At 52.1% G+C, this 25,324-nt stretch overlaps 1 protein-coding gene across 4 annotated transcripts in view; it reads right to left on the bottom strand.

The window, feature by feature from the left end:
- Window positions 1–5,795: 5,795 nt before the first annotated feature.
- Window positions 5,796–25,324, bottom strand: part of GRAMD1B (GRAM domain containing 1B) — a 188,455-nt gene continuing 168,926 nt past the window's right edge. For 3 of the 4 annotated variants that reach the window (XM_055423245.2, XM_088843038.1, XM_055423251.2), the window contains 11 exons: window positions 23,617–23,773; window positions 22,151–22,340; window positions 19,775–19,918; window positions 18,681–18,799; window positions 18,294–18,436; window positions 16,082–16,185; window positions 15,062–15,265; window positions 13,784–13,874; window positions 9,956–10,063; window positions 9,579–9,696; window positions 5,796–5,998 (listed from right to left, as the gene is read on the bottom strand). In XM_055423245.2, the coding sequence (XP_055279220.1) occupies window positions 5,909–5,998; window positions 9,579–9,696; window positions 9,956–10,063; window positions 13,784–13,874; window positions 15,062–15,265; window positions 16,082–16,185; window positions 18,294–18,436; window positions 18,681–18,799; window positions 19,775–19,918; window positions 22,151–22,340; window positions 23,617–23,773 (1,468 nt within the window). In that variant the 3' untranslated portion in view covers window positions 5,796–5,908. Of the gene's footprint in view, window positions 5,999–8,097; window positions 9,697–9,955; window positions 10,064–13,783; window positions 13,875–15,061; window positions 15,266–16,081; window positions 16,186–18,293; window positions 18,437–18,680; window positions 18,800–19,774; window positions 19,919–22,150; window positions 22,341–23,616; window positions 23,774–25,324 lie in introns of those variants that run through there. The other variant, XM_088843037.1, reaches the window with a different exon arrangement.

Genomic DNA, 25,324 nt, shown 5'->3' with positions numbered 1-25,324 from the left:
AATTAAGCGTATCATCTCCCCATCTCCCTTCCTTCCTTATCTACCCAAATACACAGGAATCCAAGAGTCTCTGTGTTCTCACCTGAATGACATCACACAAGTTTCCTGCCAGGTGGTGGAGGGGTTCCCAGAAAGGAAGACCTAGTAAAAGAAGGAGCCCCCCTTACCAGGTTATCTAACATAAAGAAATAAAGTAAAGCTGTCTGCCAGTGTCCATCTTCCTAGAAGGGCCAAGGCCCCCAAGGGAGAAGTTACACAAGAAATTGTCATTGTATTCACAGTCTATCATAATAACAATAGTACTGATTAATAATGAAATTAATATAAAATTATCTTAGTATAGTACTAGCTACTGTACTAAGAAGCACACATACATATACACCAATATATTTTATATTACCTCAAAATAAACTTAGGCTTGGCCTAATGGTTGGGGCCCAAGAACAAGCCTGATAAATAGTGATGCTTCAATCTGGACTCAGATCTGATTCCCTGACTTCTCCATTCTACTTCATGCGGCTGCCGCCCTCCCCTTGGAAGGAGGTCTTAGATGTCGAGTGGCTGGCAGTGTACCTGCGTCTGAGTGACGTGGTCCCCAACCTTTCTGGCACCAGGGATCAGTTTCATCGCAGACAATTTTCCCACGGACCAGGTGGGGATGGTTTCAGGATGACTCAAGCGCATTACATTTATTGTCCACTTTATATCAATTATTTTTACATCAGCTCCACCTCAGATCATCAAGCATTAGATCCTAGAGGCTGGGAGCCCCTGTCTGAGCTTGTCTGCAAACAGATGCCTTCCAGGCTTGCGGTGACACCTGGGAAGACCAAAAACATCTGGGACAACGAGCACCGATGAGTCAAGCAATGAACACACACACCATTAACGATTCGTAGTTCAGTATTTTTTTTCTTTTAATTCATACTGTACTTCCATGGCTCTAGCTACTTTACATTTAGATTGGACCGGGAAGCCTTGAATGTTTCTAGGTACTAGCAGTAAAGTTTCAGACCTTGCGCACAGCGCCAGGCAAAGTAAATTACAGATCCAAATGCAGATGGCCAGAGAACTCGACTGCGATCAACCTGCATTCCTTCCCTTGTATGGCCCAGTGCAGGTGTTTGGGGCTGCTCCCTCTGCCTCACCCCACTCCACCCCAGGTCAGGATTATCCAGGGGCCGCGGTGGCCTCTGACCCATCCCTCCCCACCTTGGAGTCCAGGTTGAGTCAGGGGGAAAGCACCATGGGTTTGGGAAGATGATATGGTCCATGCAGAGAGTGGTCTGGCTCTAGAGTGCAGGACAGAGAAACGTGGGAGCCACACACTGTTGTTGGCAACGATGGCTGCTTTTATTCAGCAATCTCGGCGCACGGCACCCCAGCCTAGGGCCTACTCCCCAGATGGAGTCAGCTGTTCCCGCCTGGGGCAGAGGCCCCCGTTTTGCTTCTGCAGCGTCTCCTCGTGTTGAGAGAGGCAGGCAGGGCCGAGGGGCAGAAATGACAACGTCCTTTACGCCTTCACATGTCGGGTACATCGTCCGGCAGCAAACTCCAAGCAGGCAAGGTCCTTCTCGCCAGCAGCCAAGGCTCCAATCTGGGCTCCCAGGCCTGCTGAGGGCCTCGAGTCACAACAGAAAACAATCCCCAAGACCCCTGAGCTTCGCACAGAACATTGGAACCGGGAGCTGGCTGGGCCTGTCACAGCCATGGCCGGAGCAGGAGTGAGGTAACGAGGTGGGCAGAGAGGCGCGGGGGCTCTCTACACCATGTGCAAGTTCCTGCTCTGTATCAGGAAAGCAGGGGCGTGAAAAGACGGCCTTCCAGAAAAATGTTCCTCCCGGACCCAAAACTGCATCTTCTGGAAGAAATCTGGAGGTGGAAGGGAGCAGGGCCAGCCCTGCTGGAAGTTGGGGGATGAGGACAGAGGATGCAAGTGGCGGATGGGGTGATTGTCCCACTGCCTAGAGATGAAGGCTGGAGGAGGAGAGGGTCAGGAAGAGGGGTTCTCAAGCTTCCTAGTGGAGCGGGCAGGTGCAGTCAGGGGGTGCCCTGCCACCTGGAGGGAGAGGAGAGTGCTAGTTCTCGGGGGCCCCTGGGAGGATGCACTGGCCTTGGCCGCTCTGCAGAGCTAAAGATGAACCATAGAGGGCACAGGAAAGATCCTACTGAGACCACACAGTGCAGAAAGATCCTTCCCCTAATCCTGCCTCTAAGATTTCACCCTAGAGATGCTGCCTGCAAACCTATGGACACGGTCAAGCTTGTGTCACGGACATGGCAATGAAGAGAATCCACTGCTCTCAAAGCATTCCTCTAGGTTTCTTGGTCCTCCACCTTCCTGGTAATCCCAGGTTCTCAGTGTGAGCATTCTAAGGCAACCCAAGGATTTTAGCCAAAGCTCCATACTTAATCCAAACCCCAATGAGGTTAGAGACAAAAGAGAGGTGGTGGAATCAGGAATGACTTCTCCCCACCTTTTGCTCTAGCAAAGAGAAGGAAGGATGGACAGATGAAAGGCTTCATGGCCCGGGGATCGAAGACAAGGTTAGTCCAAGATGGTGTCCTTCTTCCCACCCTCCTCCTCGTCCCAGCTTGGAAAAGTTCAAAGGAAGGAGCTCTCCAAAACTAAGACGAGGCCAACAGAGGAAGAAACACCCTCCCAGATTAACCCTTGCTGAACAACACAGCAAGCCTGATCTCTCTTTCTCATCTCCCTCTCCCACCCATTCATCGGACCTCCCTAGTCCTCTTAGCCCTTAGAATAAAGTTTTACTACCCTGGATTTCCCGGGAACCCAGACATTACCCTACAACTCATCTAAACACCAGAGAAGCTCTTATCCAGAAGGCCTGTCCTCTCTTGGCAGGACGCCTTCCAAGTTTGAGAAAGCCCAGCCTGGCCAGGCTCTGACCCAGCCTCCAAGACCATGAGAAAGCTAGAGCTGACCTTAGGATAGTCTAGGTCAAGCCCTGAAGCTTAGAGGGCGGGTGTGTATGTGTGTGTGACTTGTCCAATCGCAGGGCCAGGAATCGGGCCAAGGTCTCCCGACCCTCTCAGACCAGTGCCGTTACCGAGCGCTCCAAACTGCTGATCCTACTGTTCTGCAAAGTTACCCCTTTGTCCCAGGATGGGGACGGGGCAGCAGAGAGTCACAGACACGGCTGGCCTTGCCAACACCAGTCTCGTCAATTCCCCCCCAGTCACTGGGAGAACCTTATTACTGTTCTCACCTGTCTAGAAACTGCAAAACCTTTTGCAGAAAGTGTAGACACTCAAATGTCTCACTACATGATGCAGAAAGACTCCTGTATGACTGAGTTCTTATGTAGGAAAAAAAAAAAAAGCCCTGGTGGGGAGAAATAACATAAGAAATGGCAGTTTTAACACTCCCTTACAAGCCAGGCTGCCAGCCACAAGTTACCATGTCATTTACGTATTTCACTCCCAGACTGATCTGCAAGGGTGAGGTCCCTTCTCTTTGACAGGTTACTGAGTAAAAGGGAACAGCTTTTGTCTGGGAGTGAACAGAGGTGTTGGTTTTCTCCTGGTTTGAGAAAATGCCCATAAATGATCCAAGATTCTCAGAAATGAGGCAAGCCAAGAGACGCTTCCCATGTGTACACACTGTCTCCTGCCCAAATTCTCAGAAATCCAGAGGGTTCCTCGCACAGTTCTCTGCCACTGCTTCTGCCTGAGAGGGGTCTGTGAGCTGAAGCCAAAGTAAAACAATCCCAAAAAGTCAGGCCTACCTCCACCACTTTATTGCCAGCAAATAGCCCTTTCAAAGTCACCCTGAAGGTCCCAATACACTACTTTTTAATAACTGAATAATTTAAATAAATAAATGTGCATGGAATAAATTAAAGAATTTACCATTTGTCCTTTCAAAAGTTTCTGAAAATACTTTTGACTTCTAGCTACTCCAACAAGAAAGTTCTTAGCAGCCTGCACTCTTCCTTCTCCTTTGGCTTGGGTCCCATAAGCTTTGATGCTCATCAGGGTCTCCCATTCAAAGTCCTGGTCAGGGCTGATCTTGACCTGCTGGCCTGTGGGCACATGCACCCTTCACAAGGATTCCATGCAACTCCATTTCCTCGTATCTCCTTTTCTAAAGGAGGGCTATCAGTTCCAGATGACCCTCACGGAACCTTCTCATCCTATCTGGTTGCGGCATCTGTCTTCTCTTCCTACCCTTAAGGCAGTAACAAGAACCTCTTTTTCAGACAGAATGAAAAGTTAAAAACTTATTTTAATTGCTAAAGTGGGATGCTCGGGCCAGTCCAGGAGAATATAATATAGCTCTTCTTTTTGGCTAGGTGAGTGATCAACTCTCCCTTCCCTCTGCCTGTTCCATTAAGAGGTCCACTAGAACAAGAAATCTGGAAGAGCTCTCCTTGCCAAATTGGTATAATCCTTTCCTGATAAGAATCTCTACAAGCTCTGCCCGGGGCTGGCAGGATTCCTTGGGTCATCACAGGAAGAAACAGCAGGTAGTACGGAGGATGCTAAGCACGTGCAGCGGGGCCCCATGAGGTCAGATGAATCGGGTTCTGTAAGCCAGTCCCCAAAGGCCCTCGACGACTCACTTTCCTAACCCATGGCCTTCTTCCTATTCCTTAGTGATCTCATACCTCTCTGGGGCGAGAGGCCAGCGAAGGCTTTGCTCCTCCTGCTAGAACTTCCATTCCTAACTCAGAGAAACAGGGTCTGGAACGGCCCCCAGTGGGGCAGACTTGATTGGCTTTTTCCCGCCCAAACCCATGCACCGTGGCCAAGGCTTAGGTCTTCTTTCATGGGCAAAGTATCTCAGACAGTCATCTCCCTTGACTAAGCTGGCTCCTCACCGAGAGGAAATGATGCTGGCAGCCAGAAAGGGCGTGGACGTCGGTGCCCACTACTCAGAGGAGTCCATTCACCCTCCCAAACCCTGGAGGTCCTAGAACACCCTGATTCACCCTGGAAATCAAATGACAGCTCAAAGGGAAGGGGTTAGAGCCACAGACCTGACTTGCTTACAATCACTAAAAGAGAAGTTTAACAAGATCAAAGACGCTCCACCCTGACTAATAAACAATGTGCTCTTAGGGCACAGAGGAAAAATAGGGCTTTAGGCACTAAAAAGTGACACTTCACCCAGATCCAGCCTGGGAAAAGACCAGAGAGAAGGGGGTGGGGCGGGAAAGGAAGAAACCCCCACCCTTATTGGGTCCACACCCCATGCAGGTTAGAGGAAGGTGCAGGGGGTAATGGAGAAGGATGCCCTTCATCAGAACACCAGCCCTTAGGAGCCTGCAGCCACAAAGCCCAAACCCTTCAGAGACGCCTGCCCAGCCAGCCTGCGGGACCCCTCCACCGGACTCGTGGTGGGCGGTCCACGCACATGGGGCGGCCTTGTACAGTGGACCTTAGATCGGGCTCCTGCCCTGGATGCTTCCTCATTCCCAAGAGAACATCTTGGGGGAAGCGTAGGGTAGGGAAGAAAAGATTCTCTTCTATTTTGGAAACAAACCAAAAGGGGATTCAGGAATGAAGCACCTTAAGCAATGCCCCCCTTGAGACCTCTTCTCGCGACCCCAGGGTCTTCACAGGCATAACTTTGGCTCGACATCTCTGTTCTCAGAGCCGAGAGTGGTCAGCAAGGAAAAGGGTGGGGACGACAGGATGGGGAGCAGGAGGGTCGGGGGAGGTCGGTGCTGAGAGGCGGTCCCTGCCCTCCTCGGCGCTCCGCCAGCCAGCACAGCGGGTGGCCCTGCTCCTTCTCCCTGGTACATAGGCATTAGCTCTTTTTAAAATCTGTATATAATATATATATTTATATCTGTATATATATATTTATATATATATGTATATGGTCTCTGTACAGGTATTGCACAGGCCTCCTGCAGCCTCCCCAGCTCCTGCCGCGTCAGTGGTACTGGTTCCTCTTCTCTTCGCTTTCTGACGTGTAGTCTCGGGACCTGATGCCATTCTGAAGGTTGATGAGCGAGTCCTTCATCTGTAAGACAAGGAAGTGCACCCCAGGCCGGGTTTGTACCCTCAAGTGGGCTTCTTCAAGTGGGCTTCTCCAGCCAGCAGCACCCATCGTGCCTGAGTATGGGAGGTCCCCTGCCACGCCAGGGAGCTGAAGAGGGCAGACTCCTAAAACAGGGTGGTTCTCCAGGGACACAGTCTCAGGGCAAAGGGGGACAGCTGATCTATTAATAGCACTGGGCACCCCCAGGGTAAGGGTCACTGTGTTACTGAGTCTCACCCCCACCCACCATGGTCCTCATTGCTCTGAATTAAGAATTCTCTCAAAGTTTCCACTGCTTTTGGGACCTGCATACAAGGCCACTGGCTTGGCTGGCTTGGTCTTCTCCTCAACTGAGCTTGCCTTCCCGCTGACCCCAAGTACACTGCCCTCCTACCCTGGAACAGTTGCCACACTGTCCTCCCCAGCTCAAACACTTGTCTCTTGCCCATCAATCTTTTGCATCTACTATTTTTTTTATAAAGTTTTTTTTTTTTTTTTTTTATGGACCATTTTTAAAGTCTTCATTGAATTTGTTACAATATTGCTTCTGGGGACTTCCCTGGATGTCCAGTGGCTAAGACTCCTCAGTCCCCATGTAGGGAGCCCGGGTTCGATCCCTGGTCAGGGAACTAGACCCCGCATGCGCCAACTAAGTCCCAGCACAGCCAAATAATTAAACAAATAAAAGTAAATATTTTAAAAAATATATTGCTTCTGTTGTTTCTTGGTTTCTGTGCCATGAGGCAGGTGGGATCTTACCTCCTTGACCAGGGATCGAACCCTGTACCTCCTGCGCCGAAAGGAAAAGTCTTAACCACTCGACCACCAGCAAGGTCCTTCACCCATCTACTGTGAAAGCCCAGAACAAACCCAAACTCTCTCTGGCTCACAGCCATCTCTCTCTCTCCTGGCCTTTCATGCACGGCTCCCTAGGGTTCTGCACTGCAATCATCCTTAATGCCTTTGTTTCAGGCATGTTGAGACTGCACTGTCCTATCATTCCTTTATTCACCATGGGTGCCACGCAGGGCGCTGAGAAGGCTCCTAGCTGTACCCATGTCACTGAATTAACGGAATCCTAACTGAACTTCTTAACCTCCTGTAACAGGCACACATCCCACATCACAGGATGGAGTCTACATGGGGCAATTCCAGTGAGAGAACCCTAAAATGAGGTCCACCACAACACATGTTTCAACCCTGGCGCTAGATAAGCTGTTTTGTTACAGCCCAGGACACAGAACATTTCATGGGTAAACAGTTAAGCATTTTGAGAACCTCTGATTTCTCAGCTTAATCCACCACTTTCTTCTCTTTAGTTCTCCTGTATCCTCTGCTCAGTAGGGATGAGGGGCTCCTTAATGTTCTTTTAAAGGGAATGGAATGATGAGAATGCCCTGGCAGTCCAGTGGTTAGGATTTGGTGCTTTCACTGCCAGGACCTGAGTTCAATCCTTGGCTGGGAACTAAGATCCTGTAAGCCATAAAGAGTGGCTAAAAAAAAAAGGAAAAAAAAAAAAAAAAAAGAGGGGAACAGAACAAGACACTGATTTTTTTTTTAAGATTTTTTTGATGTGGACCATTTTTAAAGTCTTTATTGAGTTGCTTCTGTTCTATGTTTTGATTTTAGTTCCTTGATCAGGAATGGAACCCATAGCCTCTGCATTTGAAGGTGAAGCCTTAACCACTGAGCACCAGAGAAGTTCCAAAACACCAATCTTAATGCTTGTAGAGTCAAGTCTGCACACATACTAAGTCACTCAGTTGTGTCTGACTCTGCGACTCCATGGATGGTAGTCCTCCAGTCTCCTCTGTCCATGGGATTCTCCAGGCAAGAATACTGGAGTGGGTTGCCATTTCCTCCTCCAGAGAATCTTCCTGACCCAGGGACTGAACCTGCATCTCTTATGTCTCTTGCACTGGATGGCGGGTTCTTTACCATTAGCACCACCAGGGAAGCCCACAGAGTCAAGTCTACCAGGCTACAGATTGATGGCCCCAAGTTCCTCCTGAAGGAGACCTGCCCTGAACAGGATTCCATGGCTGGAAGAGGATCAGGTCACCCAGTAACTGCCCCTGCCCCTTTAATCCTTAAGTCCCTCACCCCACGCATCACCTCGTTACCCTGGGAGCACTTTCAGAGATGGAACCGCAGTCCTTAGAAGCAGCCTATTCCATTTCTGGACTGCTCTAACCGTAAGGAGTCTGCTTCTAGTTGATGATTCAAAAATTTGACATCCTGTAACTTCTGGCCCTAGTTCAGTCCCCTGGAGGTTCACAAGCAGTCTAACTCTTCGAGCTGTTAGACCCCAACCTCTGAAGACTGTCCTCTTCTGGTCACCCACCCCGTTTTCCTTGTTCCTGAGCACATCTTTAATTCTATCAATCTTCCTGATGCACCAGAGTTCCAGACTCCCTGCTATGCTGTCTACCCTCTTTTGATTAAAAAACGCCCTCCTTAAACGTGGCTCCAGTGCTCTAATACGTGATACTTTAAACCCACTGGGGCTTCCCAGGTGACACAGTGGTAAAGAATCTGCCTGCCAATGCAGGAGACTCGGGTTCAGTCCCTGGATTGGGAAGATCCTCTGGAGAATGAACTGGCATGGATTCTTGTGGAATCCAGTATTCTTGCCTGGAAAATTCCATGGACAGAGGAGCCTGGTGGGCTACAGTCCATGGGTTCACAAAGAGTCAGACACAACTGAGCACAAGTTAAACCCATTAAACTGGATCCTGGTAGTTGAATTAAAATTCTCTCTCCTTAATTGAGAACTAAGAGACCAAACCATGAAGGAGAAAGAAAGTTTAATGAGTGCCTATGTGCCATCAGAGCAAATGTGACAGCAATTTCATGAAGCAACGATTACAATTTCCATTTTATAGATGAAGAAATGGAAGGTCACCAATACAAAATCCTTTGCTTAAGGTAAAAAAATTAGTTAGTGGCAAGGGGAGGATCCCACCTCTGTCTGATGAAATGAAGTTAATGATTTCGCCCCAGGAGGACTTTCTTAAGTAGATGCATTTAGTTTTCAGATAGCAGGAAGAAGCAGGAAGATGTTACAAAAAGAAGACACAGTACAACTTTCTTTTCAGACTCTCAGCACCACCTCTGAGGAGAAGCCCTGTCCTGAATGCTGTGTATTGTGTCTTGTTTTGAGGGCAATAGGTGGTGGAGGACGATGGAACACATCAAAAGGAACTAAAAAGACATGCCCTCTGGGAAGAGAAATCTCAGTAAAAAGGGAGCGATCTCTTTAAATGCCTGTCAGATGGCTGTGGCTTACCAAGAAAAAAAAAAACAGCTCTCCTTCCATCTAATCTATAGTTTTTTCCTCTTGCAAATCCACTGTGTTATTTCACTGATGTAACTTTGGGGAACCCGGATGTTTCCAACAGCTCAGTCAAGGATGGCTCTAAAACGAGAACCATGGCTGGCCTGGAGAAGAACGGATGGGGGAGGAGGTCTGGTGGAGGGAGACAGTGCTCCGCTCAGAGCACAGGGAAGACAGTCCGCGTCCAGAAGATTGGGGCAAGGAGGGCAGGTAGGGGCGTCTCACCTGGTCAAGAAGCATCACCGAGGACTTGATGATCTCCCTCCACTTCTGGAGCTCAGTATCGTGGTACTTTTGCTGGGACTCTAAGAGCTGGGCCCACTCTGTCTGGGACTGGGGTAACCTGTGGGGTAGGAGCAGGGGAACCCCAGCAGCTAGAGTTATGTGCTATGTGCCCAGACCCCACATCAGAGTGCTCTGTCCTTTGCAGGGTCTCCTGTGCCCCAAATCAGAAACAGACTAAACTGCAGGGACAACTGTCAGAGCTCACCCATGGACTCATTCCCCCACCAAGGGCAGCAGGGCCGTCCCACAGACCGAGAGGCAGGCGCTGGGACACAGCTGGGGGTAGGGAGGGTAGCAAGGGAAGAGGCTGGGGTTACCTTTCTTGGAGCCGGAGACCCTGCCAGGCAGTGAGGGTCTGGGTGGTATACTCCAGCATCCAGAGTTTGTAGAAGAGCATCATGTTGAGGATGACCAGCAGCACCAGACTGAGGAGGAGATTGGGGGAGGGGTGTAGGGGTGGAAACAGCAGCCATGAGATGGAATCCAGGAGGGCACCCTCCCTCTCAGAGGCAGGGATGCGCCCCACCCGAGGCCACCGTCCTTGAGCCCTGGGTCACTTGAAGCATGGCAGTGAGTAAGTGAGCTGGGGGAGGTGGGGAGGAATGCAGCAAGGGGGAGAGACACACAGAGAGACAGAGACGCACTCCCACCTGCAGGGGCCGGGGCAGAGCAGCGGGACTGTGGGAGCATGCGTGGGGTGAGGGCCTCAGGAAGGACAGACACACGATCACCCAGAAGTGGGTGCTGGGGGAAGAGAGGAGGATGGACAGGAAGAGAGATGAGGGGGTGAAGAAGCCATCAGACAGTCGGTACCTGAAACAGATCCTAACGGGAGCAAGGAAGAAGAGTGGGGAGGAGGCAGAGGTTAGAAACAGACTCGTGTGGGGAAGGGGAGGCTGCGCTAACTCGAGCCAGAGAGAGACAGAGAAAGAAACACGAGAAGCAGAGAAAACAGCAGGTGAGGACAGTGAGCGAGGAAGGGATGGGCGCAACTGTACGTGGACCTTTGGGATCTCAAGGCTCCTCCTACCAACCCGAACCGCGGGAGGAATTTCAGCGGGATTCCCAGCTCTGACTCTCGACACCTCCCAGGTGTTGGAACAGCTGCCTGAGAGCTCCTGGCTCCTCCGTGCATCTGCCAGAGCCCCGCTGGGGGCACGGGGACCAGCCGAGGCTTCCCAGGGATAGGCTGGAGCTACGAGGAGACAGGGAGCTGGGAGGATAACCAGGGCGGACCCAGTGGGGAATGGAGAGTCACCGAGGGCCTGAGAATTCTCTCCTCTCGGCCTCAGCGGCCTCAAGGTTCACAGGATGGAGAGAAGAAGACTCTGGGACAGACAGGACGTAGGCACGCAGAACTGGGCACAAAGCCTGGCTCCCGGCTTTGAAGCCTCTTAACTTCCTATCAAGTTTCCCAATAATACCCACTCTACTGGGGTGACTCTGTGCACAGAGGGGGTGTATGTGAAGCCCCCCATGGAAGGGATGGATGTGAGGGGTGTGGTTACTTTCACTAAAGGAGGAGGTCCGGACACACAGGAAAAGGAATGACAAAAATGGGAAGATAAATAGATGGAAAAAGACCAACAAAGAAAAGAAAATCTATGCCACGTCTCTGACCTTTCAAAACGTGTGGTATATGTGGCATGTGTTCCTGGGTTTCTCACCCCGGCTTCCAGCACTCTGGAAGGCTGTCTTCCTTAAAGGGGCGGCTACAAATCCCTGGGGCTACTCAGCTGTGTTCTTGGGGTTCTCTGAGCTCTCCACAAGGACTTCTAAGTGATGTAGTGAATCTCAATGAAGCCACCTTAAATTGCACCAGACACCCAGATCTTCTGAAAGCCACCTCTCCAAGGTGTCCTGCAACCACGTCACCACCTGCATTTGGGACTGTGCTTACAGTCTGGTCTGCACTCAGCGGAGGCCAAGGGACACCCCTTGATGTGGCTCAAGCGAAGGCCTGAGGGTGGTCTAAACAGAGAAAAGATGTGCGGGCTGGATGGCCACAGGGCAGGCTTACGGTGACGTGGGCCACTTAGACAGACACCCTACATTGTTCTCGAAGGTTCCACTTGCACGCTGGGAGCAGACCCACTTCCCGGACGCTCTAGAGTTGAAAGATGAGGTCTGAATATCCTAAACTACCAGAGCTCCAGCGTGACTTAATACACGATACAATTTACTCAGGCCGCCTGATCTTCTCTACTTACAACAAAACACAGAAAGAGCTGAAACAGAGCTGACCCAAGTTAGAGTTTTCTGTTAAGCAAACCCAACATCAGAGATTCTGTTTTAACAGTGGTAGGAATGACATTAAAATGCTTCTGCTGAAAGCAGGTTTTTACTGGTCTTAGAGTTGTCTTTGTATTTACTTTTATAAAAATATGTGGGCTGCTTATGCCATAGTCACAGTCGGAAGACTTGCATCTATTTTTATGTTACATATTTAGGTACGGTGAACAAGAGAGCCCCCTCCTGACACTCACAGGCCTCCTCTTGCTGCCTGGTCCCCAGGTCTGTCCTCAGCCCACTTCCCCTCTCGCGCTCCGTACTCTCCACCATGATGACCTCGTGCACAGCACGGCTTCGACGACACTGACAAATGAATCAGCAACTGCAGCCCAAACTCCCGCTCTAAGCTCCAGGCCCACACAGGCAACTGTCTATCTGTCATGTGCATCTGGACAACCTCAGAAACACGGGACTGACAGCATCTTCCGCAGCATCTTTTCACTAAGTTCCAGGTTTCTGTCCATGACACAACCCTCACGGGCATGTGGACCCGAAAGTCATCCCTCGCTACATAACCAGGTGGCACAAGCCTTAACCCCTGGGCCCTCTCAGCCCCCAGCCCTCATCTCGGCCCGACCAGCCCCTCCCGCTGAGATCACTGCCATCTACTCCACTGGCCTCCCCGCCTCCCATCTGTTCTTGTCTATTCTATACACAATGCTGCCATCAGGGTGATTTTTTTTAAAGTGCAAATCCAACCATGTCAGTCCAGGGCTGCTTTCCCAGTTTCCTGTGGGCAGAGCTGTGTGCCTGCTTCTGTGTTTCTGAGAATGCCTCAGTGAAGGCATGAAGGCTGGGGCGTGGGGTGGGTGTCACAGAGCAGGACAGAGCTGCGCACGGTCTAGAGTCTGATGCACACCTGAGAGGGCCAGTATCTGGGCGGCTCCTGAGTCCCCGACTCCCTCAGCTGTGCCCCCACATCCCCCAGCACAGCCCCAGGCAGGAAGGGCCAGGCTGTCAGGCAGTGGCCCAACCAAGCGGAGGAGCGGTCGGCACTCAGCTGTCTGAGCTGCTCCTGCCCCGGGTGTATGAGAGTCCTCAGGGCAGGCTCTGGGCTTACACTTCAGAGCGCCGTGTCCTCCCACTTGTGTGTTAATTGCTCAGTCGTGTCCGACTCTTTGTGGCCCCGTGGACTGTAACCCGCCAGGCTCCTCTGTCCATGGGATTTCCCAGGAGTGGGTGGCCAGTCCCTTCTCCAGGGGATCTTCCCTACCCAGGAATCAAACCCAGGCCTCCTGCACTGCAGGCAGATTCTGCACTATGTGAGCCACCAGGGAAGTCCTCCCACCTTACATCCTCATTTCTCTCAATGAACTTCCTGTGCAAGTTACTGAGGCCACAGGTTTATAGCTTATGGCAATGATTATACATTGCTTACAATAAAATAAGCACGCACTTTTCCTGGACTCCAGTCATCAACTTTGTCTGGCTACCCAGTCAGAGGGTGGGCCTGTAAGTGCACAGTCCCAACGCCCAGCACAGAGCAGACACCCAGAACACCAATCACAAAAAAAGAATGGGCTCCTAAAACGTCTGCAGCATCCAACATTGCAGTAACCATCAATTCCTGCCCGTCTGACCCACTTGAAACTGAGTTCCTGTCACAGATGCTGTATGCAGCCTTTTCTTCTGAGTCCTGAAGTCCTAGCACGCAGTAAAGCACTGAATAAAACAGAAAAAAGCAGCGAAGAGGCAAGGAGTGACAGACAGAGCAGCCGATCTGGAGAGAGACTAGAGGAGAAACCAGGGCAGCAGCGAGTGTTTGGACGCCTGAGGAAGACAGATGGGGAGGAGGCGGCAGGCGAGAAAGGAAGGGGCGGGGGCGGGGCTGGGGGAGAGCTGGAGTCCCTTACACACAGCTGATAACCAGCAGCAGCTTGGACACGCTCTGCAGGTGGAAACCGTTGGGGCTGTCCTCGGGGATGTGCCGCGTCTGCGTGGAACCTGTGGGGAGAAGGACGAGGCCATCATCACGTGGCCCGCGAGCCCACCACCAGCCGACACGAGGCCGGTCCTGCACAGAGCTGTCCATGATGCTGCTGTCTCAGACACCACGTACTTCGTGGATAGCCCTCAGCCCTCTGAAACCAGAAGGGAAGTGCCTGAACAGATGAGAAAACCACCCGACCCCTTTAGCTGGGACCTGCAGATGCAGGACAGAGAGACCTGCAGCCGTGGAAGGCAATCAGCACTGGGCTGGGCCAGAGGCAGATTTCAGCGCTGGCTTTATCCCTAGCCGGCCATGTGATGCTGAGAAAGTCACGTGAACGCTGAGGGTCAGTTTATTCAAATGAGAAGTTAGTCAGAAGTCCTGTATGTAAAACACACGAATAAGATGGGAGTGCTCCGGCTGAAGCCGGTCGAGGGACATGGAAGGCTGACACGCCCCTCCTCCCCCTGCCCCAACCTGCTCTGATCAATACCCCAAAATCTGGGGACAGAGGAGCAGAGTATAGTCTGAAAAAGCCCTGCTGCAGGTTTCCATGACTGAGCAAAGACAGGAGGGTGTGAACAGCTCCATGGGAGGAGGGAAGACACACCGAGGAGGGGGCCACCTTGGACCCCCGGACCTTTGTGTCACGAGGTCACACTGGGGTCTGAGCTTCAGCTTCTCCCGGAGGCTTTCCTGAGAACTTGGAAGCTTCAGGTTCAAGCTCATTCAGGGAGCCATGGGGCTCAGGGAACACGGAGGCAAAAACTCAAAGACACTTTCTGTTCAACAGAGCACACAGGGGTATAGGAGGGGCTGGGGAGCTTAAAGGCAAAAGGAAATAGTAGAGCAGGGGTCCCCAACCTCTGAGACCTAATGCCCGATGTTCTGAGATGGAGCTAATATAATAACAGTAGAAACAAAGTGCACAATAAACGTAATGAGCTCGAATCATTCTGAAACCACCCCGCCCTCCACCCCTGTCCATGGAAAAACTGTCTTCCATGAAACCAGTCCCTGGTGCCAAAAAGACTGAAGACCACTGGAGTACAACATCCAGAGCCTGAGACTTTATGGGTCGTGAGCCAGTCATGCCCAGTCTATCCCAGGCTGCAAGGTGAGTGTGCATGTGTGCCTGGTACAGGCAGGGAGCTCTGCCCACGGTCCCGGGACACCCACTCCTGCCCCACCTGGCACGCACCTGCCACGTGTTTGATCCTGTGGCCCACGTCCTCATCAGTGGGCGTGGTGACGGGGCTCATCACCTCCTCCAGGTGTGGCACCCGCAGGTGGGCATGGGGCCGTTTTCTCCTCCGCACCGTTGGGGGCTTGCTGGCCTTCTCTTTGGGAGACTGTCTGTGCATCTCCGCCAGGTAGGTGCTCTCTGTTTTGGTCAGCTCACTCTCTGTCAGGGTCAAAAGACCACGTAAGAGGCCACGTGCCCTTGCCTCCAACCTAACATACTGACCTCTGGAGCAGCTCTGTCCACTCCTAGCTGAATGCCCTCTAAAAGTACCATGTTCCCATACTGGGCTCTGGGGTGTTGCCTGGAGGGCGGGGGTCCCTCAGGGATGCCCCTGAGCCCTAGAAAGTTCTCCTGGGACCCAGCCCAGCCCAAAGCCCTCTTCTGGGTTGTTCAACAGTATGTAGACAAAGGCTTCCAACGCACACCCTCACATATGCAACTCAGGGCACATCACATTTCCCAGTGGATGCTTTCGATGGCTATTTCCTTCTCATAACAGTATTAGCACCAGTGTGTCTAGATCTCAGGCTCATTCTGGGGGGGTCATGGATCCTTCAATTGTGGTTTAGTCGCTAAGTTGTGTGCGACTCTTTTGTGACCCCATGGACTACAGCCCTTCAGGCTTCTTTGTCCATGGGATTTCCCAGGCAAGAATACCAAAGAGGCTTGTCATTTGCTCCTCCAGGGAATCTTCCTGACCAAGGGATTGAACCCATGTCTCCTGCATGGGCAGGTGGATTCTCTACCACTGAGCCACCAGGGAAGCCCACCCGTCATGATTACAATCTCACAAAGGCCGCAGTCAGAGTCTCTTGAACATGCACACGTTCACATACATGGACCCATTTCTGGGCAGACTCAGGGACCCCGTGAAGCCCCCTCACCTCCTCCGTCTCTCCCTGTGCCCCAGGCCCCCTCCCCTGCCTGAACGGGGACGGCGGGACGGTTCACCCAGCAGCATCGGCAGGCGCTCACCCAGGTGGCGGAAGTAGTCCTCCAGCCCACTCCAGAAGTTCTTCTCGATGAACGTTTTCACCAGCCCCCAGGGCTGTTTCCGATAGCGCAACTCCGTGGAGACCCTGAGGAACAAGCCAGAACCAAGATCAGCCCTTTTCTGGGTGGACCCTCCTCTGCTGGGTGGACCCTCCTCTGCTGGGAACAGGAAACTTCAGGTTTAAGGTCAAAGCAGCCTCATGCTGCCCTTTACAGGTTTGCATCCATGACGTCATGTGATTTCCCTGGGCACCTCGGGAGGCAGGTGAGGCTAGTGGGGTTATCCCCATTTTAGGGTTTGGAAAACTGAGTCTGAGAATTTGTAAGCAGACCAAAGACTAACATGAAAGACTCCGACTCCAAGCTCAGAGCTCACTCATGATGCCATGGGGCCTCCTCCTGGGAGGGCCCAGGGCCCTTCTGTCTGTCTCCAGAGACTTTGAGCCCAAGGCAGAGTCTTGGGCTTCACGGCTTCCACCTTTAAGAGTTTCATTGGCTACTGCCTGCCTCCTGCCTTTCCACCTCCCCAGCACTTTGCCAGCTCCTGCTCTGCCCATGGGCCTCACGCTGCCTGGTCTCCTGCAGCATCAGCTCCTTCTGCTCCTGCTCAGCCGCTGCTCTGCTCTCCTGAAGGTTCACTTTTACTGCCAACGTGCCCCATGTCTAAGGCTGTTGGATCTGCCCTGGGACCCCACCCTATTCCGATATACACACGTCCATGGGCCCTCACCCCGCTCCCAGCAACCACTTCCTGGACTAAGGGTGGGCTCTGTGGGGGTCTAGCTGGACAAGCAGCTACCTCTAAGGGAGCCGGGTAGAAAGGACATCCAGCTGGAAGACCCCCCCACCCAGGAATCTGGAAGCAAGGAACACAGACCCTGCAGGAGAGGAAGAGAGGGGCTGGAGGGAGGTGAAAGAAGGGAAAGGGTGCGGGAGAGGGAGGAAAAAAGGAAGAAGGAACGGAGAAGAGAAGGGAGTGGGGAGGGAGAAGAGAAGGAGGAAAAAGAGAAGAGCGGGATGGGAGGGGTTGCTGTCACAAAAGCCAAAAAGGATTTTTTTTTTTTTAAATAAGAAGACAAGAAAGATTCAGACCCTTTTCCAAAGTGTGGGTATTCATTTGATCTTCCTGACTTCCCAAAGACCCCTCTGCAACCTTTTATCAAACTCTGATTCTATTTGAATGACACAAATGAATTTCTGCTCCGTAAAAGATTTTGGTTTAAGATGCAGGTACACAACCCAGTTATTCTCAGATGGGTGTGTGTCTTGGCTTTTCAATCCAACTACAAGCTTCTTGAAATGTCAGAGTCTACATTTCTACTATCCTCGAAATGCACATCACAGTGCCCTGGACAGCCATAAACAGCATCGGACTAATCACTCAATCAACACTTTCTAACTCTGCTGTGTGCAGGCCCCATCCTGGGTGACAGGAATAGAGTGATGGCTGGGCTCCTGCTGGCCTGGGCGGCTGAAGCTGCTGCCCATCAGGAAGATGCCTGGAAACTCTCAATATGCCCAGCATTCAGCAGGACAGGAAGGGCAGATTCCCTTCTCTAAGACCTGGGTTTCAGTGCTTGTGAACTGGAAAAGTGACTCATCTTGTAATGACCCTCAGTTTTCTTACCTGAAAAATGAGGACAAACTCACCTCCTTGGGTTAGTCTAAAGAATTCAGTTCATGGAGGTGAAGTAACTACACAATACTTATAAACTGCAGACAATCACTAAATAGCAGTGGCTCTGATACTTTTACTAAAGAGAGACACAGAGACTTCCCTGGTGGTCCAGTGGCCAAGACTCCCCCCTCTCAGTGCAGGGGCCTGGGTTTGATCCCTGGTCAGGGAACTAGATCCCACATGCTGCATCTAAGAAAAGATCTTGCCTGCCACAACTAATGATGGTGCATGCTACAACTAAGGCCTGGTGCAGCCAAATAAATATTTTAAAACAAGAGAGACAGAGATACACAGAGGGGTGAAGGAAACACGACGTGAGAAGTAGGAGCTGTCAGGCTGGGGGGAGGGCGTGGGGTGGGTCTTGAAGTATTCAGAGAAAAGACAGAATAAAGAATGAGCTCACAGCCAACCCTGCCTCCCTCCTCCTCCTCAGGAGCACATCAGTGCTGTCTGATGCAGGGTCCCCCAGGTACACCAGGGACTTGCTCTGAACTGGCCCGCCCACAGAGACAGCACCTGAGCCGACTCTTGTTGCGGGCCACGCGGGTGAGAGTGTAGCGGTTGATGGTGTAGAAGTAGTCGTGATACGGCACATCGTGCGTGAGGACCTCGGCGTCGATCACGTAGCACTCGCTCTCCTGGCTCGCCTTGTACATGGTCTGCAGGGAAGAAAGGGCGGGGCGACGGGGCTGAAGAGGAGCCAGACGGGAGAGACCCCTCCTTCCCGATGACCTCCCCCAGCCCGCTCCTGACTTCTGAACGGGGACCCAGAACCGAGGGAAACGCAGCATCTAATCACTGTTTCAGGCTGAACATCACTCGTGCCCACATGTTCATCCTGTTGTCTTCCTCCTGAATCCTTTACAGCAGAACAGAGGCCGTCCCCGCCTGACCTTAGCTCACCTGTGTCTCCCTGACGGTGGCAGTTTTGGGAGCCAGGGGGTTGGTAAGGGTGATGGTGTAAAGGATCACTCGGCTCTGGTTTCCATTCTCCTCCTTCTTCCACGGATGGAAGATGATATCTGAGGGGAGAGGGGAGCCGGGGGATGAGGGAAGGAAAAAGGCCTGCTGTCCGCACCTCTGAGTGTCCCCCTCCAGCGACCTTCTCTCGGCTGCAGTGGTTGCCAACTGGCCCCCACAAAGGAAGTCAAAGGGCCGAGGGAGGAGGCTGAGAGGAGGGGGCGTCTGAGCAGAAAGAGGCTCATTGTAGACTGGCCGAGGACCTCCACAGGCTCCGGAATGCGGACTGTTCTGGGCTAGGGCAGGAGGTCCTGGGGCCATCTACGGGGGTGCTGGAAACACTGGAGCTACTGTGATGGGGGCCTGGGACCCTTGGGAAGAAGCCCTCTCCTCTGAAGCACAGCCTCCCATTGCCCCTGGCACGCTCCTCCTCCTGGCAGAGGGCTGCGCTGGTGCCCAAGGGCTCCTCCGCAGGTTTGGATGTTGAGCAGCCTTACTGGTCCCCGGGGTGCAGCAGGGAAGGAGCAAGGAGCATCTGGTGCAAAGCATTGACTCTGAGAGCCTGAGGTTTGAATCCCGGCCAGGCCCTTCTCAGCTGCATGATCTTGGGCAGGTAACAGGGGTCTGAGATCCACCTCCGTCCCTGGTATCATGGGGACCACAATACCAGCACCCAGGGCAGACTGGAGGATTGAGACAAGACAGGGTCACGAGCCTGGGGGACGGCATGTGCCAACCAGGACATGGCAGCTGCTGCTCTCGGCTAGATGGTGAGCCCTGGGGGTTCCTGTTCACCACTGAGCCTTTGGGGTCTGGCACTGAAGGTCTGGGTGCAGAGGACAGGTACAGCCACAGTGGCGTGGGGAGGAGCAGCTGGCGGGGCCCTGGGGAGCTCCAGAACCACAGCAGCCAGAGAGGGAGCGCCCTGGGCCATCAGGTGGTTGGGAAAAGGAGGGTGCATCGGAGGGGAGGAGAGGAAAGCAGAGCAGACAGAGAGGGAAGGGGTGGGAGGCACCAGCCTGGGGAAGGGGACGGACCTGAGAAGCGTCGCTGCTCCATGAAGTCCCGCTGGAAGGGTGAGTCGGTGAACAGGAGGTCATACAGTTTGTCCACGCTGAAGTTGAAGACTTCGTTCACGTACTGCCGGCCACTCAAGTCCTCGTAGAAGGCCTGGACCTCCCCTGCACAGAAAGGATGAGGAGGGTAGGCAGGGAAGGTGAGGGACACCCCAGGGACGCCCCCAGGGCACTTATGTCTCTGTGGCTAATATGGGAATGGCCGCCAAGGCTCAAGGGAGGCCTCGGGTGGGGCAGGGGAGCCCTGGCCTCCACTGTGTGTGACTTCATGTCAACTGGCCTCCTTCCTCGGCTGGCACGCGCACTGGATGCCAATGGGACTAGTCCAATGGGACTCTAGTTGCGTCCCATTCACTCATCCTTTACAAAGAGCTCGTGAACCCGCTATTTGCCCTTACTCTTTCAGCCTTCCAAATTAAAGTGGTCTTTTAGACTAAAGTTTAATAAATGACTACTCCCTGGGCCTGCCGGACGGAACCCAGAGGATCAGTTATCAACTGTCTGTAACTTAAACCACAAGAGACAGCAAATGTCATTGTAGCCCAGGGCACAGGTGTGTCCAGGGACGCTTATGAGTCTATTTATATAAAAGTTTCTAGGTTGGACTGCAGGGAGGTGATCTGTGATGTGTAAGGTCTGCTCCCCTTCCATAAGGCAGCCTGTACCCCATGACTTCAATAAACTTAGTTTTCTAGAGGAAGAAAGTTTCAGAGTACAGGTGTGTGCATGATCAGTCACTCAGTCATGTCCGACTCTGCAATGCCATGTACATATAGACTATAGCCAGCCAGGCTCCTCTGTCCATGGGACTTTCCAAACAAGAATACTGGAGTGGGTTGCCATTTCCTTCTCCAAGGGATCTTCCCAACCCAGAGATCGAACCCATGTATCCTGCATTGGCAGGCGGATTCTTTACCACTGAGCCATGCAGGAAGTCCCTCAGAGCACAGGAGAGTTGCTCAAACCTCAGCACTCCTCCCGAGCCCTCAGCACCGCCCAGGCCCTGATCGAGGGACCCGCAAGGGCTGGAGTCTGATCTCAAGCAGGACGTGGACATTTCTGGCATCCCTGTGACCCTGAGAAGGCCAGAGCATCCTGGAGGGTCCGTGCCCACGACTGTGCAGGATCAGGACTGTGCAGCACAGTTGGAAGGGACACTCACTTCTCAGTTTACAAGAGCGGCACCCCAGTTATCACACAGTGACCACCCGTGCAGCCCTAGATGGAAGTGGAAACCAACCACAGGTGAGATCCTGCTACAGGTGACTCAAAGGAGAGACTGTCCACAGACGGATAAGTGAGCACTGTTGGCACAGCCTCACAAGTCCGACCCCACCACCGACTCACAGTGCTCGTCAACCACACTCATGAACACTGCGCATCTGGCCGCTCGCCCTGGAATGTAAGAGGCGGCGTGTTCCTGGGCGACGGTGAGATGCCAACCCTCTGCAGAAGGGAAGTAAGAAGCCACCTACTTAGAAATGTCAGAGAAGCACCGTCTCCACAGTCTATCTGACGGCAACAGCCTAGGTCTGAAGCCCTCATGCTGGAGTCAAAGCAAGTGTCTATTAAAACCTAACTATTTTCCAGGGGCTTCCCTGGTGGTTCAGGTGGTAAAGAATCCGCCTGCCAATGCAGGAGGTGCCGGTTTGATCCCTGGGTCCGGAAGATCCCCTGGAGGAGGAAATGGCAACCCACTCCAGTATTCTTGCCTGGGAAATCCCATGGACAGAGGAGTCTGAGGGGCTACAGTGCATGGGGTCGCAAAAGAGTCGGTCACGACTGAGTAACTACCTTTCTCCATTGAGAGTGTTTTTATTCAAGGCTGCCACTAAATCCCACAGTCAGCTCCTATGGTTGATCAGCTCTTCCTGTGTGAATGCTTTCTGCTCTTTGTCTCTAGCAAAATAAGCTCTTAGGTCATGGCTACTTCTTCTCCATCTCTTTGTTGGTCGGACACGACTTAGTGACTAAACAACAACCACAAATTTCCCGGGGCAGAGGGCTGGTATTTTGCTGGTGGCGTAAACACTGATGGGCAGCGCTGCAGGAAAGCCAGTACCAACATGCAATGACAAGAATGAATGGCAGGATAAAGCATTACCTGCTGAACAAAGACAGACAAATATGAAACAACAAGAATCCTACAGTGAGTACCCCAAAAAAGAGATATTTGCTAATAACAAGAGTATCTTTTTTAAAAAAGAGCTCTATTACCCACCCACCCTTCGGCCAGGAAGTCAAACTGACTCCCGTCTCCATTATGGGAACATCTGTTAAGTCTTCAAAACGTCTGGAGAGAGGAAGGGCCACTCTGCCCCCACTGTGGACGCCCACCTTCGTCGTGGGTGTCGGAAGAGTCGCTGAGCTCAGTGGGGATGTCCTCATTGTCGTTGAAGTCCAGTGAAGGGGAGTTCACGGGTGCAATGATCTCAATCTTCTCCCCGATGATATTGTCGATGGCGAGCTCCTTCTCCAGAGACCCGTCGCCCTCCAGCACCTCCTCCTCCAGGGGCAGGCCGTCAAACTGGGGTGGAGACAGAGCGGTCAGCCTGGTTTCCTCTCCAGGCGGAAGTCAAAGAGCTGGCCAAGGGTGTCTGCACACTCAGAATGCTCGGGAATCGGGGTGTGGGGGACAGGGTTCTACCCAGTTCTGCTGTGGAAGACAGAATCTGGTAGGAGGCCCTGTCTTCTCCTGACCCCAAGCCCCCCGTGTGGGCACAGCCAGATCCTTTAGTCTAGCTCTTCTCCTGGGCGCAGGCCTTCACCATCCCATCACTGCTGAGCCTGTCTCCACTACTGTCTGTTCCCTGTGAGGTTCAAAAGGCTTCTCAAGCACTATTTGATTCATTCTCCCTTTAGCCCTGCAAGGGAACAGGTACACCTCTTTACATTTTAAAGTTAACCTCAGGGACTTTCCTGGTGGGCCAGCGGTTAAGAATCTGCCTTCTAATGCAGAGAATGTGGGTTCAATCCCTGGTCAGGATACTAAGCAACCACATGCCTCCTTGGAGCACCTAAGCCCACACGCTGAAACTAGAGAGCTCACATGCCACAACTACACAGCTTGTATGCTGCAACAAAGACCAGTGCCAGCCAAAAAAAAAAAAAAAAAAAAAAACTCAGACACAATAACTTAAAAAAACAAGTTAACTTCAGAGACAGAAAATGGAGACCAGGCACCGAATGGATGTTTTCATTCTAAGGCCAAGTGGGCTGACTCCTAAGCCACTAGAACACAAGGCTCCCTTTTCTGGGAATCCTTTCTTCTACCTGCCAGCTCACACGAGGACACTTCCTTCATCCAGCTTCTACCCGCTCCATTACCAAGTCCCAGAGGACAGACTCCTTCTTCCATACTGTTATGTCTTTGCAAAGCCAGCACAGCAGGTAGGTAGCAAGGAAGGTAGCCTTGAGTGTCCATACCAGGGGCTCTATTGCGATTTACGGACTGAATGAACAGAGAGCAGGTGTGCAGTCCTGTACTCATGTATGACTTTGACTTTAGAGCAAGGCAGTGAAAAGAAGACCTGGCATAGTACTCCACCAGCAGGCTGATCACGGCAGGCCACCGAGGGCCAAGCTCATAAAATGGACTTGAAACGATTCTCATCTGCTAAGCCAAACAAAACCTGGTACCCGATGCCCCGAGAACCCAGCTCTGATTCCACACTCATTCGAATGTGGAGCCCCTCTGCATAAACTGACCATGGTATAGCCAGCCTCCCCTCTACCTGCTCCCCAGGCTGGGAAACACCACCACTGGGCTGGGGTGGAAGCCAAGCGGGGCTCCCTGCGCATACCGAGACGGGTGCCTCACTGCTCCCCGTGGACGCCAGCGTGCTGTTGGTGATGGATTTCTTGGGCAGCTGTGGACTGGCATCCGGCTTGGTCTCTATGCTGCTTTTGGACGAGCTGTCATTCACTTCATTCTCCTCCACGGGGATCTCCTCACAGTAGCTGAAGAGAGAGACAACATGAACCTGCGCTAGCCTCGGTGGCCAAGACCGACCAGCTCACGAGAAACTCACACCCCTAAAACTATATGGGCTTGCCTGTCTCTCTGCTGTGTCCATGACCTTCTGTCCACTACTTGCCTATGAAATGCCCTTCTAAAACCTCCTTCCCACAGTAAAATCTCTATCCCCAAATTCACCTTTTCCAGGCATTCTCTTAAATGTGACCATTATTTGTCATAAAATTCCTTTTTTGCCCACTGACATCCCATCCCACCCCAACCTGACCGTCTTAATCAAACCTCTGTGCTCTGAGCATACGCCTGATTTCCCATAGTGACTAGGACAGCACTCTGAGTGACTGCCCTTTGCTGGTGCTGCCCAAATTCTGGATCATAAACAGCCAACTTCTCTGCATCACACACTGAGGAAAAACCCTCCCTGAGATAAAGGCGGGCACCCTTCTGTGGACACCGCAGGTATGCCACTGTAGCTTCTCCCAAGGGAGAGACCATCATCACCACTCTCATCGGCATCTAACCTCTAACGTTACCACATCTGGATGCGTTACAACTCTGCGTAAATCATGATATGCGTTTTAGAGACAATTCGGCAGATACACAGTGAAGTGATGATAATATTCAGCGTGAGAAGCGGTACCTCAGCGCAGGCCTCCGCACTCCACACTTGATGCTCTTGCCTTGTGGTCTGTTCTTCTATGCCTCTCACTTGACCACGACGCCTCTGCCTCAAGCCTGCCTGCACCGCTTTAACCCATCAACAGCACATGGTACAGCAACAGCTCCTTCTCTTCACAACATCCTTCCCTTGGCTTCCAGGACACGAAACTCTGCTAGCGTCCTCCCACCTCATTGGATGTTCTTTTGTGATTTCTTTTGCTGCCTCTTTCCCAGGCCCAGTCCCTGAGCTGCTTCTTACGTTAAATCAGTCACCTGGTGATCTCAGCCACTAATAACCTCCGAGGTTATGACCCGAGCCCAGACCTCCCCACACTCACACACATAAATAAATACCCACGTGACATCTCCACGTGGCTAACAGTCATCCCAAACGCAACTTGCCTAATATCAAGCTCCCAATTATCCCTCACAGCTGCTCTGCGTCTAGTATTGTCCATCTCAGTTCAGAACAACTCTATCCTTCCAGCTGCTGGATCCTTAAAGCCACTTGTGGGTTCCTTCTGACTCATCAGCAAACCCTCCAAAATATGTCTGGTCCTATCTTCCAAATTCAGAAATATCTTCAATATTCAGAAACTAACCACTTACTGCTGTTCCTAAAGCTACCCTCCTGGTCCAAACCACCATCACCTCTCATCTAAAGGATCTAAATTATTCAGCAGCCTCTTAGCCAGTCTGCCCTGGTTCCCCTTCAGTCTATCTTCAACCCAGGAGACAGAGTGATGTTAAAATGTTAAGTCAGGTCTCATCAATTATCTATTTGAAGCCTTCCCTGGCTTCTCATCCTCCTCTGAGGAAATCATGCTGGCCCAGCCACCCACTTCCTCCATTTGGGAGGGACTTCCCACAGCCCT

This window comes from Moschus berezovskii, chromosome 14 (genome assembly GCF_049115385.1).
Source record: "Moschus berezovskii isolate FMDL1 chromosome 14, NW_MosBer_1.0, whole genome shotgun sequence".
In the NCBI taxonomy this organism is placed as follows: Eukaryota; Metazoa; Chordata; class Mammalia; order Artiodactyla; family Moschidae; genus Moschus; species Moschus berezovskii.
The sequence above is the reverse complement of the archived record's forward strand: the minus strand, read 5'-3'. Positions and strand labels throughout refer to the sequence as shown.